Raw genomic sequence first — 16,807 nt, 5'->3', positions numbered from 1 at the left:
TTAAATGCGAGAAATGATTACATTTTGTGATGTACTGAGTGCTAACTTGGAAGGAGTAGCTAGCCTCGGTTAATTGCTTGGTCCCAAAAAAAACTGTTGTATGCATGTCCTCTCTTCGATACATAGCTAGCTTCAATTCCACAAGGTGTTGTGCATCGTCGATCTAAAAAAGGTGCACTAGTAAGGTTGGTGAATGGTGTGAATTTGGTGATGGCGGCTGTGCAGGAACAGCTCCTTAATTAGGCCGGCAACAAACAGATCAATGGTTGGTACTCCAGTACGTGCGAGATGCAGAGGAAGCTGTCTTACGGCTTTGTCCCGGCGACCAACTAAATTGAAGGACGAGTCGGATTACCGCTAAAAGGAAAAAAAAAAAACGGACGAGTCGGATCAAGTTTGTTGCCGGCTGATCGATCGATTGAATCTGACACATCAGTCGCTGTGTCATACTCCTCCGTCCATCCTAAAACAAAACCATTTCTACCGTTCTTTCCATGTTTCCAAATAAGACTATTTCCACCTAAAAATATCATTATCTTATCTACTAACCATAATCGTTTTTCATTTTATTTCTCTGCCCAATTTATTCTCTTAACAAATCATAACCTTGATTGAGTTACCTTTTTTACACCTTTTGTAATTCTCAAAATCATTGTTGTCTCCATCTTTCCGTTTTTTTATGCTTATAATTGAATTTTGACCTTAAATTTTAGAGTAAATTTTAAATTTTTTTATTATGGTTTATTTTTAGCCTTGACTTTTAAATTGCTAAAAACATATATATAATATATATTATTTAAATTATCTTTCGTTTGCAAGTATATTTTTTTGGTTTTTTTCATAAAAAAACGGACGAGTAACTCAGTAGCGTAGGATGTGTTGCAAAGTTGTAGTCGTAGCCCCATCAATTAACCATGTCATGCGTACGTGATGGCAGTGCATGCGCCACAACACGGATAACTTACAATAGAAGGGGGTGTCACATACGTGTGCATGCTATACGTTAATACCCATGGATGGATGGATGCGCTTCCGTGTCAAAAAGACTAGCTAGCAACGTGACAAGTGATCGATGACAAAGGTGTCAAGTGCGTATGCAAGGCTGCTAGCTAGGTTAGTACGTAGTCTGAATTTGACTATACCAAAGAATGACAAATGTGGATCGATAGGCACAGAAGATTGCGTGGCGACGTAGCAAATGAACCACGTAACCGTACAATTTCCACTGCACTCTTATTATCTTGTGAACCTCGAAAACTACTCCATACATCCTGCCACTGGTAAGATCATTCACGGTGTAACGGCTGGAACGATATCCGTAGTATTAAGTGAGTTACAGTATACGATGTAAGATAATCTGTTAAGTGATTAAGTAGAGAATGAAGAAAACCATATCTTACGTAACGTAAAGACATGATAAGAGATTAATAATATTAAATTCATATGTGAGTTAGTATTGTTCGTATTATGAGAATGGTGTCTAGTACTACTTTCTTTACGACACGGAGAGTATAAAAATCATCTTGCATTGGAATTGGTCTGATAAATGTGTTCTGCGTATTAACTAAAGTTTTCAACGCCACGCAGAAAAGAATGCATCTGCACAATAATAATTACAAGCTTGCATTTAAATTTGAACTAGAATGTTGCATTTATTATGAGACAGAGGTAATACTTATTTAGATCATATTCTTTTCTTATTATCGATTATGAATTATTCTAGACGTGTTTTAAGCTCCTAAAATTGTACTCCCTATTCTAAAACAAGTGTATCTCTCTAACTGAAATTTGAACTAGAAGTTGCATTTATTATGGGGGAATTTTACGCTCTTTTTAAAGCACATAGAGGTATAATATTTTTAATAAATTTTTGATGTCTCGAGATACATGGTATCTACCGGTATTGATCTTTTATATTAAAAATATGGTAACCTTTTAATGATGGTAAAAAAACTCTATTCTAGAATGTATATAGTTTCTTCTAAAGAAAATCATGACCTGTATGAGGTGAAATTTTAACTTTATGATACATAATTTAGTTGTTTATACTTTTACATAACAATTACAAAATCAAATAATCCAGAAAATTCATGATCTAGAAAAGGAACAGTGTTTAAGGAGTAGTGCCTTCCCCAGCATGACGATAATTAACACGCACGGTATATATTGGTTTCTTGTCCAGCTGCAAACTAATCTACGGTGATGAAAGCGAAACAATGTATTTATAAATAAAAAATAATTTATAAATAAAAATTTTTATATACGTATTTTTAGCAATCTAAAATCTAGGACTATAAAATAAATTATGATAAAAAAATCCACTAAAATTAACTTTAAATTTAAATTTAAAATTTAAAATTTATCATACGAATATAAACATAAATATAAGCCGAAGAAAAAGCCGGTCTATCGAGCCATGCTTGCACTTGTATTATGGCTTGGCCCACAGCACCATCGACCTGCAGGCAGGCCAGCATGCTCGCGCCAATTTCTGCCTTTTGAGGTGTTGCCTGCCCTGCCAAATTGCCAATCAACTCGCCTTCAACTTGCAGGCTTGCCTAGTTATCTATCCCCTGTCCCCGCGAAAGGGAAAAAAGATCCACTGTTTCCTTCTAGACTGGTGCCTTGCTTTGCCCTGTAGCTCTCAATGGGATTATTCCTATTTCCAAAAGAAACATGAGCAATAGGTTCCTTTCTTGCTTTCAAAAGAAAATTATGGTTCTTTTGGTCTCTTGGATCAATATTACTCCACTCTATGTTGTATTCGTCGATGTAAAAAAAATACTCCGATGTGCCATATGCGTTAATTAGCTAGATTTTCCCCCAATAACGCAGTCAGATACTAATAAATATGAGCTGTGTACTGTACCATTGGACTGTATGGAGCTATTTTACTTTACATTTATTTTATTTTGATTTTGATTTTGATTTGTTTTGATATTATTGCGTTGACTCTTTCAGAACATTTAATTGAAATTTCAATCAATATAAACTTATGTTTATTCTAATTAAAATATTACAATCTAAACCGGCCTTAAATAATGGTATGAGGCCGCGTTTAGTTGTGGAGAGGGTAAGCTAACTTACCCAGAGCGAAAAACGGAGTAATAGATTAGTATATAATTAATTAATTATTAATTATTAAAAAATATGAAATAGATTAATATGATTTTTTAAAACAACTTTTCTATAGAAAGTTGTTGCAAAAAATACACCGTTTAGCAATTCGGAAAGAGTGCGTGCGAAAAACGAGGAAACTAAGTTAACTTAGTTGTGTCTGACGAAGGCGGCCGGAGTATATATCTTTCATGTTTTCTTGATCGTCTGGTGATTTTTAACTAGAGAATAAATAGAGAACCCTTTTAGTATTTATTTTTTAAGTGTAGCAGACCACATTATAGCAAGGTATTTTTCACCACTAAGCACATAGCAGCACAACATTGTGATATTTCTATTTTTTAGGATTTCTTTGGATCACATGCTTCGTATAATCAGGAATAGAAAAATTACATGATTTAGGACGTCATACCAACTTGATACTATGGAATGCTAAAACATATGAAATGCTCCATCTGTTGTTTGGTTGGTTCATAGAAAAATCGTACAAGAAGTTGGAGAGAGAGTGACACAAATGAAATTTTCCATTAGGTTTGAGCTAATTGTATTTCCTCCAAAATTCATATGTTTTAGGTCATTCAATAGAAAATTCTAAAGAATCCATTACTTTGATCCAAATATGGAAACCTTTTTCCAAAAAAAAAACACATACCCTACAAAATTCTCTAAAATTCCTTTGTACCAAAGTAGTCCTTAAACAGAGTAAACACATGCGTAATCCCTGGAGGAGAAATACTCTCTCTCTCTCTCCACCCTCGGCACATGTCAATAATAATACAGAAAAGAAAAAACCCTGCAGCCCCAAAAGAGGGAACCAGGGGAGCCTGCCCTTGTAGGCTGGAGCACACATCAGAAAACCAAGCTGGGGCAATGGCATGATGCCCTGCATCATGGCCAAGAAGCCATGCATTCTGAGGTCAAACGGATGAATCCAGAGAAAGCGCAATGCCATCGCCATTCGCCCCGCCGGTCGCCACCTCCCGTCCAGAGAAAGTGGCCTCGGCGGCAGCAGCCAATCATCCAGTTTTACATGCACCGCTCGCTGCTGCCTAGAGGTGCACAAGTCAATGGCATCATTTCCTCTCAACCCTTTCTTTTTGGCCCCCCTCCAAAAAAAGGGCCGGTCTCCTTGGGGGCACCGCGAAATGATCTCCGGAAGGTCGCTGTATTTTTTGTGTTCATATGTTTTTTTCCTCTATTTTGCTATTATATACTAACTCTTATTTTATAACGTAAGATGTTTGATTTCTATAGTCATAACGTTTGATTATTCATCTTATTTAAAAATTTAGTATAAATATAAACAGTTCTTTTGATAATAAAATAAGTCACAAGCAAAATAAATGATATTTCAATGATTTTTGGATAAGATAAATGGTCAAACATTGCAACTAATAAAGTCAAACATTGCAACTAATAAAGTCAAACATCTTTTATTATAAAACGGAGAGAGCAGAAGAAGTTGCTCTGTATGCATACCGTATTCACACGTTCGTGAATGCAGGGCCGGCCCTAGAGGGGTAAGCGGTGCACCGTTCTGGTAAATTACAGTGACCTTACCATAGATTTCTAAGATGACATGTATAATATTTTCTATATAAATATTGTTTCATAATGTAATTTCGATATTTGCGAAAATAATTTATATGTATATAGTATATTATCTATTAATTATTATTATACAATATGATAAGAAATGTTTAGTATTGTACTGGGTCTATGATAAATCAGGACCGGGCCTGCACGAATACCCTTAACACGCTTAACGTATACAACTTAAAAATGTGGGAACATTGACAAACCTTTTGAGCCCTATGTTTCGTTTTTCTTATGTTTAAGTCAAAATTTAAATTTAAATTTTAAATTTTAAGTATATTTTGATTATTTTTTATCGAATATTATTTTTAAATTACTTTTTGATCGCTAAATATACATATATAACATTTTTATTTATAAATTATTTTTTAATAAATATATCGTTTGACTTTTTTATAAATAAGCCGGAGAATCACCCCTTTAGTCTCGTTAAGATCATATTCTAAAAAAATGCATTTAGTGTACGTGATGTTTGTGTTTTTTAATTCACAATAGTCATATCTGATGTATGGCACCATATTGTATTGCCATTATGCTAGTTATCATATACTTTTAAGGGAGTAGAACGGGAGAGACCTTTTTGCCTTTTTTTTAAGTAAGAAAACTACCTGCAAAAACTAGCGGCAGTTCCAATATTGTAGAACAAGTAAGAAGCTTGATGGAATATTCGGGAAAGAGGCAAAGTCAATGGCATATATATTCCTAGAAGTATCCATACATAATACATTTTTTCTCATTTTTTACTGAAATGTCATGTCACTTGTGTGTATGCTCTCTAGTTTTCATATTGAGGGTTCAGTGTATATTGTAATCTCATGACTATAAGTAGATAAACATGCTTAGTTTGCACTTTTTCTTCGTTCCTAAATGTTAATGTCGTTGACTTTTTATATACGTTTAACCATTTATCCTATTTAAATTTTTTTACAAAATATGTAAAGCTATATATATGCATAAAAGCATACTTAACAACAAATGAAATGATATAAAAATAATTAATAATTATATAAATTTTTAAATAAAACGAATTATCAAACATATATAAAAAATCAACGGCGTCAAACATCAGTAGTAGTATGTCACTGAAAGAGGCGTTTATAGTTTCAAAATGTGGAATTCAGAAGCAAAATCATGTACAACTGTTTCCAAACCTATCATTCACATGTATTGACAGCACTCTGCATAATCAGGACACATGTAGCACCAATTGATGTGACAGGCGTCTTCCCGCGGTACTTCTTTCATATTTAAATATATTATCAACGAGTATCCTTTTATATTTAAATATATGACGTTGATTATATACGACGTTATCAACGTCATATAAAAAAAATATCGTGGATGAGAGATAAAAAAGCAGAAAAGATCTAAGGAGGATAAGACACGAGAAAAAAAATAATAGTATTACATGTTATACTGTCTCTTATGCATTTCACTATTATATATCGTATCAATTTTATGAATTATCTTTATATATATATATATACACCTTAGACGTGAAGAGAGAAACTACACCTGGTAGTAGGACAGAGCCTTCCTACAAATATATATATACACACACACGTTAGTTAGTTAGTTAGTTAATTTTCAACCGTTGGAGACCAGTACATGCCTCTAGATGCCTACCTTGGGTTTTGAGGAGATAATTGTTTGGCTTTTCAAATAGCATATTAGCAAATAAAAAATAAATTATAATATGGGGTGTTCTTAGTAATTTTAGAGTCGAGTCTGAAAGATAAATTTTAATGAAAATATACTAAAATCAGCCTCAAATATAAAGTTGTTTAGTTTACACGTATAAGTGTAAACGAAAAGATATTTTACTCTTTTTCCCTTCTAGGCATTTCCATTCCAAACACAAATTTTCATATGCATTGTGCAGTCTAGAGCCAGAGGCACTAATATTGTATACCGATCACACGTTAAGAAACTACTAGAAGGACATGCTTGGATTAACCGTCTCTGCAAGTTATCGTTGGGTAATTGACGCATGGCGCTTCCTGTGGGTGTAATAAATTGGGGGTCCATAGAGGTAGTTTAGGCTTTTAGGATACTTCAATGCCGCCGAGCTGTCTCCTCCTCCCGGCTCGGCTGGGCTCTCCTCCGGCTTAAATTAATGCCTTCTTTTCTTTGACCTCTTCTAGCCATTTACCATGCACACCCTGGCGTTGTCTGTAATTAGGCCCTGTTTAGATTATTTAAAATAGTAAAACTTTTAACATTTTGAAAAACGTTTTGGTAAAATGGATCTAAACACTAGGACAGGAAAATGATAACTTTGTATTTGGCAGTCTAGACTAGTAAATTTTGTCTAAAAATGTGTAGGGACATGGACCACCCCTCACAGATGCGTAACTTTTGCAAAAATAAATGATAACTTTTGCATACCTCTGGACAACAACTTGTAAAAATATATCAAAATTTTTATCATTTACAATTTCAAATGTCTTAAACAGGGCAGTAGTAAGTAGTAACCCATGGTTTCTGAGAGACTGACGCATCATCAACTGAAGAGATATTTTTGTTCATGGTACAGAAGTGCAGAGCTGCAGTCTCGTACGTACCAGCGATATATTCAGTGCAAACAGTGGTAGTGTAACTATTGCAGTCGATCTCATGTTTTATGCTTTCTTATCCTGCCGTGATTCTAGATGAGATTGCGACGGTAAAAAGTTAGTATATTACCTTTCTGAAAATTCAAAGAATCGATCGCCTTATTGATCTTTCAGATTCAGTGTTGTTTTCGAAAGGGAGATCTTGACAGATGCCACTCTCCTTAGCTGGTCCAGTCTCGATGTATTTGGTGTATCACGTTTTGGTGTGTATTTGGTTGAGATTATGCCATTAATACGTAGTTTGTCCCTCGATATGGCAATGTATAATGGAGAGTATGACCGATGCTACGCCATCAATGCTATTATATCTTCAGGATTCTGGGGAGTCATCCATGTGTTCTGCTGAGCACACAAATGCTACGCCTATAAATTTTTTTCTTCTTCCGATCTCGATCTTGTTACGACGATCAAACGTAACGACACGGAGGAGAGAAGAAAATAGAACCACGCTTATAGGCCTTAATTCCTTAAAGCCTAATTAAAAAATAAATGTTTTATCATACAAATAACCTATAAAAATCGACGTACTTATAGCAGCGCTGCACGAGAAAATACTACTATGTATATATAAATCATTCCCAAAAGAGATATGAAAAACACTTTGTATAAATCATTTCGAAATGAGATTTAAAGAAATTGTTGCTCTTGAAAATTTCAAGGAAATGCTAATGTATCTTCCGACAACGCTGTTTCCAAAACAATGGCGTACCTGCGGAAATATCGTGCCCAAGCAAGGTATACTATAACCTTTCCGGTATTAATTATATAAAAACACTGACCCCTTTGCTACTCCTCCGTTTTTCATAGGATTTTATAGGATTTATTTCTTTGATTCAAAGGACTTTGTAAGAAAAAATTCTATTGGAATGAAATCCTCTAAAATTCCTATAAAATCCCTTTGAATCAAAGGGGACCTAAAATTACGAATCTGAAAAAACATCTTCAAGATGAGCAATTTTACAGGTCTTTAGTACCAAATTTTTGGTGTAAAATTTGATATCTCCTAGTATCTAAGGTACTTAGATGTATCAAAATTTATATAAAAAAAATGTATCTATTGGTACCTTTTCAAGGATTTTAAAATTACTCAAACAAGATTCATCATAGAATCAAAATTGTGACGAAGATACTTAAACGCAAACAATCCCAAGGATCAATACTACTTTAAATTTCTCCTCGTGATGACAGTGAATTACCACCCTATTACTTTTATGGTTATTTTGTAAATTAGCTCATGTTATTTTTTGATATTATAGAATAATCTATATTTGGTTCAAAAAGTGATATTGGTATAGTTGATAAAAAAGTTCTATAATATTTATAAATATATTTCTATAGCAAAGCACGAGTATTTTACTAGCAAACAATAAAACAAATACATCCAAACCGTTGTTAGTTGCACCTAGAGGGATGTATACGTAAATACTGTAAAATCCCATGTCCCTTTCTGCAAAAAAACAACCCATGAAATTTATTGCACTGAGCTGCCTCTTCATGCCGCTTATTAAAGTCTTCCACCCTCCGCTCCGGAAATCCTTTTAATATATTTCGAGAATTTTTTTGGTTCTCGGGCTCGCCGCGGACGCGATCCCACTCCCCCGCCGGCCCCCGCTGCTCCCGGCGATTCTCCCGGAATTTTTGGTGGAGGCAGGGAGGAGAATTTGCACGGTGCTATCCGGGAAGGGGAGGGAAGGGAGGAGAGCGAGAGAGAGAGGAAGCCGATAGAGACGCAGCGAGTGAAGGAGAAGTCAGGTCAGCTCTTGATCCTTCTCTCCTTCGTCTTCTTCTTCCCCGACCTTGTCTTCTTGGTTGGTTTGGTTTAACTCGGGTTGTTTGCTCATCCGTCGCGGCCCATGGCTGAGTGTTGTTGAGTAGGCAGGCCGTGCAAGAGAGACTATCTTTTGGTCTTGTTCGTGACGTTCGTGTATACTGTTCCCCTGTTCTTGTCTGCAGATTTCTATCTATCTATCTCTCGATTCTTTTGTGAAATTTCGTTTTCGAACAGATAGTTTGGAGTGTGAAATTTTGACATCGGCGGTTTGGTTGATGCATGCGTTCTGAAAGTTCGATCTTCCATTTGCAAACGGGAAGAACAAAAAAAAACAGAGACAATTTTATCGAAGTCGTCGTCTTCTCCTTCTTCTACTGCTACTGGTTTACTGCTGCGAGCGAGGGGGCGCACAGTGCTGTGTGTTTACCACTCCCCATGGCGACATCACCTGATGCGCGCAGCTAAAGCGGCGCCAGAGTTCTTCCGCGGGGCTCCGAGATCGGCGCGAGGCCGCTGATTTCGCCCGTCGTTTCTGCCATCTCTGCTCCCTTTCGTGACAGGGAGGTTAGAAGGAGATTAAAAAGAAAAAAAATGGATTTTGATCCAAGCCTGGCCATCCTTTGCTTCCTCTGGTAAACCATTCCTGCCTTGCTCGGCTGCTCCTTTGCGCGCCTGTCGGTTTTCCCTGCTCCGCCCTCCTCCGCCGTGTAAAGAGAAGTTGTGGTTTCAGACTTCCCGGTCAGCCTGTACTGCCCTGTAGCAGAGTCTAGTAGTCGTAGTGGTGGTCTCGTTTGGTGTTCGTGCTGTGTCTATGTGTACCTATGCGTGTTTGGTGAGACAGAAACTTTATCTTTTTTTTTCTTCTTAGCATTGTGTTTTGTGAGATTGGTTTTGTTTGATTGTTTCTTCCTTTTTCTTGTGCCGATGTTCTTTTCTCTCTTCCTCTCTTTTGGGTGTACTGGCTCGTATAAAGTTTGTAAAGTGGCTGGTTTTATCAGGATGCTGGGAGACTTTTCTCTCTAGAGGGAATCTGGTTTACGCAAAGCACGGCATTTGTTTGTCGATAGATGGACATCGGCATTAGCGTCTCTGCATTGTTTATTTCTGTATGCAATCTGGGTTCTGAATGGAAGCATTGACTCTTGAATCTTTTTTTTTTCGTTTCACAGGAATTAAGCAGCTCTGTTTCCAAGGAAATTGTTGAGGCATGACTAGGCCTTAAGAACACAATGCAGATCATGAAGATAGGTAAGGGAATCTTTCAATCTGTTGCCTTGTATTTTTTTGTATCTGCATGGCATTGGCTCCACTGTAGAAGTTAGGAACCGCAATTGCATCACGAGTTCCACAATGGTAGCCTTGTTTGCAGGCAATTAGGCTGTTCTCATTGAACGTTACTATTCAGCATTCATCAACAGGAGATTAAAGATGACACCTAATTTGTGGGGCTTTAAAGCGCTGGTCTTGTTTTTCCGCAGTGTGCTTTTTGTGTTTGTTATGTATTGACTCACACCATGGCATGGGATATGTTCTGAGGTGAATTTCGGACTTGTGGAGGTTCATGCCCTCTTAAGAATTAGATGATCATTTCATTGAATCTTGTTTTCTAAATGAAAAAAAAATGTTATCATACAGTGACTTGCCGTGCCAGATATCATTGATATGATATGGATTGGTACTGGCTACTGAGTGTTCCCTTATCTATCCATTTAAGTAGGTCTTCATTTAAATTCTGATTCACCAAATTGACTTGATTGTGACCCCAAACAATGATTTGATTGTCTTGAGCCCTTGTGTGTTTGGTAGGAAGATTGTCAATTTCATCCCAAAATTAACATTTTGAGTTGCTATTTATTACATTCTTTCAAGATACGTTTGTCTCTATCACAGATACGTTTCACATTTATGATACAGTAAGATAGTTGAGTCGATCACAGCCAAAAGAATTCGTGTTTGCAAGTGAGTAAAATGACATTACAACTGAAATGAAAGAGAAATAACAACGGAATTAATTAATTCTCATTTGCTTATTCCATTGTAAAAATGTCTCATCAGTTGGGCATCGATTATACAACTTTTAGTTACTGTCTGGTTATCTTATTCAGAACTAATCGACGGTGAGAATTGTACATGTAATGTTTGTGAAATCGTGTTCTTCTCATTCACACTTCACTATCCAAATAGTTGATGATTTTGATGTATGCTTGCAGATGATGGAAGACCTTACCATAATAATGTTTTTCATAAGCATGTATCCAATGGTGGCCCTAAAATAGATGGAGAAATTGAAAGAGAAACTAAACAGCACATTTTCCCTGATACAATGGTACAACAAACCAACCCATCGGAATATAGTGCCGGGCAACAAAATGGAGATAAGGTTGTACATATACGTCCTGAGGATGTTTCTTATGACAAGGATGTTGTGGAAATTAACTTGCCAGATATAATGGTCTCTTCTAATTATGGCGTTCAGTTTGTCAAGGATGTCTGCATTGATGAGGGGGTACTTGCTGATCAGAAGGTTACAGCAGAAAAGTTGTCCCCAAACCTGGATTCTTCAATGGGAGATACAAATGGTGTCCTGATGAAAGAAACAGCAGAAGAACGTGAAAAATCTGTTAATGATTTAAAATCGCAAATAATTGTCCTGCCTGAAGCATGTGGTACTGATGGTGATACTGTGGAACAGTATTCTTCTAACAAACTGCATGATCTTGAAGGCAACAATACAATAGATGAATTTAACGTTGTGAATGTTGAGAAATCAAGGGCAAAGCAAGTAGTCAGTAATGAGGGTGCAGAATATGGCCAGGAAATGTGCGCAAGCTTTTTTGAGAATGGGGAAAATCATGAGCCAATTCTCGATGGAGAAGCAAACAATCAGGTACACCACAACTTACAGTATTACGGACATAGAATCATCTATATGTTTGCCAATTGCCATGTTACTTCTTGAAGCTCATTCTTGCCAATAGCATGCACCATTTTTTATTGGTTAGTGATTTCTTGGCTTTATTATGATAGATTTTTTTTTCTTTTGGTTCTATAGTCCATGTAAAGAAATTGAAAGTAGTGATGTATTTTGAGTTGGATTGATTCAAAAATGAGAAACTACACACTGAGGGCTTGCTCGGTTTGGAGGAATTCCAACCCATAGGAGCAGGAAAAGCAAAGGAATAGGAATGCATGCACACGTTAATTTATAGGATTTTTTCGAGGAGATTTGAGTTGATGGAAATTTCCCTATGTTTTCTCTTTACAACTTGTAGGAAAATAAAATTTTCTTTGATTCATGTACTTCATTCCTACAAACCGAATGGTACTCATAATAATTATTCCTGAGGAATCCAAATCTTTTTTTGTTTCCTTCAAAACAAATTAGCGCTGAACAATGACCATTTTTTTGCATTCATACAATCTCTTTCTGCAATTGGACCACTCAATACAACTCTTGTTACAGGTTTCGTCAAACAATTGCCATGAAAGTGGAGCTAGTGTTGCATCAGTGACAACTAACCCCAATGGCTTACCAGTTGAGTCAATTGATGATGGCTTCTCAGAGGTGGTGACTGAAGATGATGTTGCTGGTATGGCTCTAAATAAGATAGGAATTAACCAAAATAATCACTATAATCCTTTTATTGCATATGGATCATTAGAGGACACGTGGGAACCCAAGTACTCGCTACCTCCAGTTGTTGATGATGCTTCTATACTACCCTGTCCTGTTGAAAAGACAGACAGTTTTAGTGATATTCTCAATGGTGCACTGCGAGGGTTTAATTTTCTTGAAACTGGTGAATCCAACAGAGAAGATAGTACGTTAAATTCTGTTGAAGAAAATTCAAGTAGCATGGATGTCGAAGCATCTGAAGAGAATAATGATCAGAGAGAAAGTCCTGTTGAAAATACAGAGAGTTTGAGTAATCCTGTTGACAGGGCACTTAGTTCTACCGAAACAGATGAAGCGAGAAATGAAGACAGTAGATTAGACTGTACTGAAGCAAGTTCAAGTAGGTCAGATGTCCAACCTTCAGGACATAGCAATGATCAGGTGGATAATCTCGTTGATGGGATTAGGACTAATGCGACACATGGGACGGGATCAGTTACATCTCATGGCAATACAGATCCTGGTGATGCGAAAAGCGATAACCATCCAAAATGCAAGGTTGATAATGTCCAAGACGTACATGATTTCAACCCAAGAGAAGAGGGCGATGTCATAGATATAAGTGAGGACAGCAAAGATAGTAAAAGTTCTACACAAACACAATCTGTAGCTCAACAAAATGAACCTGACAGTGCAAAAGTGACCATGCAAACAGAATCTATAGCTCCACAAAATGAACATGAGAGTGCAAAGGTGACGGCTCGAAATGTTATCCGCAATCCCTTTGAGTCAAGCTTTTCTGGACCTAGCATTACATCAGGTCCACTAACACCTTCAGGTCATATACCTTATTCTGGAAATATTTCTCTTCGATCGGACAGCAGCACGACAAGTACTCGGTCATTCGCGTTTCCAGTGTAAGTGAAGGTGCTCTCCAATTAAATTTTCTCAGAGTAGGGTTGCTTCCTTGCCTTAATTGGTATTGCTTTTGCTGTCACCCCTCCCTTTCAGAGGAAAACGGATTGCCCTTTTCATTGTCTCCAGGAAAACGTCCAAACTCTGAATGGATCATACTATCAAAAAAGAGCCACTGCAAGCTATAGAACCTTGACCAATATATTTTATTTTGTGAAGAAATAGCCATTCAGTTATACATACTACTGGTGACATACAATTGGAATCCTCATGCATATGATCATTCAGTTCATTAATTAGTGTACTGTCTAGAACCTTTTGAAACATGATCTTTTAGAAGGCAATCTCTTTAGGGTCTTGACCATAAAAACACATTTCTCTGGGCACTTCAATAAATAATGTCATTTCTTTTATATGCATTTCCTCACTTTTTTTAGTTTTGCATTACTCTTTGACTCAATCAGTTCTGTTATTTGTATAATCTTTCATTTACCTGCACAAGAAAAATCTCAAGGTAAAGGGTATATACTGTGTTTGCTGAGACAAAACTCATAGAAAATTTGTGCCAGCCGATCCCTCCTCTCTATAAGCAGTTTCAGGGTTTGCCATTTTTAAGTGTGGTAGTCAATGTAAACTTCCTCTATCTAAACAAAACAGACAGATACCTTAACTGAAACAGCACATTAGCATTGACGTTCACAATTTTTTTTTCACATATATGAAGATAATGAATCAAGCTCCATTTTTTTTTTGCTTCCTCAATGCACAGGCTACAGACAGAGTGGAACAGCAGCCCTGTGAAGATGGCGAAAGCGGATCGCAGGCGATTGAGGCGGGACCGAGGTTGGGGTTATAGAATCCTCTGCTGTAAATTCTGAATCTGCATGCTCCTGCATATCTTTTTCTTTTTTGAGATCAGTTCTTTGAGTCGCAACCCGATCTCGTAGTAGCCATGTTAAATTCATTCAAATGTTGCCCATTTCTCCCTTTTCCCTACCACCCCTCCTCTTGCTGCCCCCTCCCCCATGTCCTGCTCTTTTTTTTTTTTTATCTATAGCAGGTTAATGGCTTGTCTGGATTCGGTAGTGGCTTGTAATTTGCATTGAGAGTGAGAAATGAAGGTATACTTGCTGAAGTATTGTAGTTGATGAGCATCCCTGGATGCTGTAGAAGTGAAAACGAACTGTGTTACCCTGTTCAGAAAGACACAGTTCGCCATGGTCTGTACTGTGTGTGTGTGTGTGACCATGTGAGCAGGCAACAAAACAGATTCATGTAAATCACTAAGCTTGTGGCATAGTATCTGCAAACTAGACTGCAAACCTGACACACTGGTGTACACATGTATCGTACAATGTGAAGGTGGCTAGGCTAGCCCAAGCATGAGCATCATCAGGGACAAAACTGCCCAGTTTCAGACGGTTTGTTCATGGCTTTGTGTTGTGGTCTGACTCTCAGGGCTAAATAACAGAGATGATGATGCTCAGCTTAGACACTAAACCAGAGGCGTTATTCCCACAGTGGTAACTACACTAACACTGACTACCCTGCCTGCTAAAGTGCTAAGTGCTTGCTGATTAACGTTGTTCAATCAAACTAGTTCTGGCAACTAAAAGAGCAGCAGTTCCTAGTGACCTATATGTACCCTAGCTATGTGTGTCAGTTCAGATCTTTCAGGGAGCTGAGCTGAGCTACGGCGACTCCTCCTCCAGCGGCTCGCCGTTGTTGATCGGCGAGCGGCGGCGCGCCCTCCACGCGTAGTCCCTCTTCAGCATGTCGTGCAGCTTGGCGACCTCGTCCCGGCGGTGCTCCGCTGTCGACGTCGACGGCGTGCGCATCTCCGCCGTGCTTACGGTCGGTCGCCGGCCGGAGCTAGCCTGACTATGCACTGCTCCGCTCGCCGAGGTGGGCTCCTTGGCGACGCCCTGCACATTCCAAGCAGCACAGCATCCATCCAGCAATCCAAGTTAAAAGAAAATTACTATTGATCATACAGACGCGCACCTAATAGCTAGAAACTTTTCGTCAAAAAACCTACTGACTCATGATGAGATCAGGTTAACAAGTTCACTAACCGCTTCTGCTGATCTGATGTTGTTCATGGCGCTACCACTGTCGTCGGTAGCCCTCAGCACAGCAACTGCATCAGGAACAGTCGTCAGGATCGACGGCTAATTAGCAAAAAACCAGTACTGGAGGCAGACCAAACACGAACGGGCTTTAGCTCCTCGAGAGATTTTGAAGCTGAAACTCACCATGGCGAGCACGTGCGACTGGAAGCTGAAGAACCATCAGCAAGGAGACGACCAGCAGCATCGCAACCGCAAGAACACCAGTCCTGCTGCCGCTCATGGCGAAATCTAATTTCTTTCTCTCTTTCTGACACCGTGTGCTGTATCCTGTATGATCTTGTGCTCTCGTGTTAGTTAGTATGAAGAGCAGGGAGAGAGGAAGAGGGTTTAGGAGGTTGTTTTAGCTGCGGTTTTTATAGAAGGCACAGTGCATTTACAAGGCTAGGTTCATTAGCTTAGCTATAGGATGGATATGCAGTCAAACTGTCAAAGCAAAGATGCGAAGACCTAAAAACATCGGCAGAACATCTGCACTAAACGTACGCTGTTATATTCTTGTTTACCATACCCTAGGAATAGTTTTAAACCCCATGGTCCTGGTTGAAAACTGGAGGTATCAAGTATGAGCCATTTAATTACTTCTGAATGTACCCAACTACACCCAAATTAAGTATCCAAGAACTGGCGTATTGTATATTCTGCACTTGCTCTGCCCCATTTCTTTCTTAAAACACATGCAAATATCATCAGGAGGGAAGATAATGGCCTCCTCGTTTAAATTATAATAAGCATAAACTAATCGGTATATTAGCAATTAAACAATAAGTAAAGTGTTTTATGGGTTTTTATCGTTCTAAAAATGTATGTTGTAAAATAAACCATGATAAAAGAACCAGAGTATACTCTAAAAATTAATTTTAAAATTTAAATTACTCTCTTTGTTTCATAATGTAAGTCTAGCCTTGTCTAAATTCATATGGATGCTAATAAATTTAAACATATATATAAATTATATGTATTCATTAATTGATAAATTTAGATAATATTAAAAAATATTACAATATGAAACGAAGGTAGTAGCTTATAAGCACAAGAATTAGGCTAA

General features: G+C 37.6%; 2 protein-coding genes across 2 annotated transcripts; one reads left to right on the top strand and one right to left on the bottom strand.

Annotated features, from left to right (window-relative positions):
* The first annotated feature begins 8,865 nt into the window (after window positions 1-8,865).
* On the top strand, window positions 8,866-14,833 carry LOC102716401. Its single transcript, XM_006652328.3, has 5 exons — window positions 8,866-9,080; window positions 10,269-10,347; window positions 11,310-11,986; window positions 12,563-13,632; window positions 14,400-14,833. Exons 2-5 carry the CDS (start codon window positions 10,329-10,331, stop codon window positions 14,506-14,508), a joined length of 1,875 nt encoding a protein of 624 aa, XP_006652391.1. The 5' UTR covers window positions 8,866-9,080; window positions 10,269-10,328; the 3' UTR covers window positions 14,509-14,833.
* Window positions 14,834-15,321: 488 nt separating this feature from the next.
* Window positions 15,322-15,982, bottom strand: LOC102701077. The gene is made up of 3 exons (XM_006653439.1): window positions 15,886-15,982; window positions 15,706-15,770; window positions 15,322-15,555 (listed from the first exon to the last, which is right to left on the bottom strand). Exons 1-3 carry the CDS (start codon window positions 15,980-15,982, stop codon window positions 15,322-15,324), a joined length of 396 nt encoding a protein of 131 aa, XP_006653502.1.
* Window positions 15,983-16,807: the final 825 nt, after the last annotated feature.

The sequence above is a fragment of the Oryza brachyantha genome, chromosome 4, assembly GCF_000231095.2.
Source record: "Oryza brachyantha chromosome 4, ObraRS2, whole genome shotgun sequence".
In the NCBI taxonomy this organism is placed as follows: Eukaryota; Viridiplantae; Streptophyta; class Magnoliopsida; order Poales; family Poaceae; genus Oryza; species Oryza brachyantha.
The sequence above is the reverse complement of the archived record's forward strand: the minus strand, read 5'-3'. Positions and strand labels throughout refer to the sequence as shown.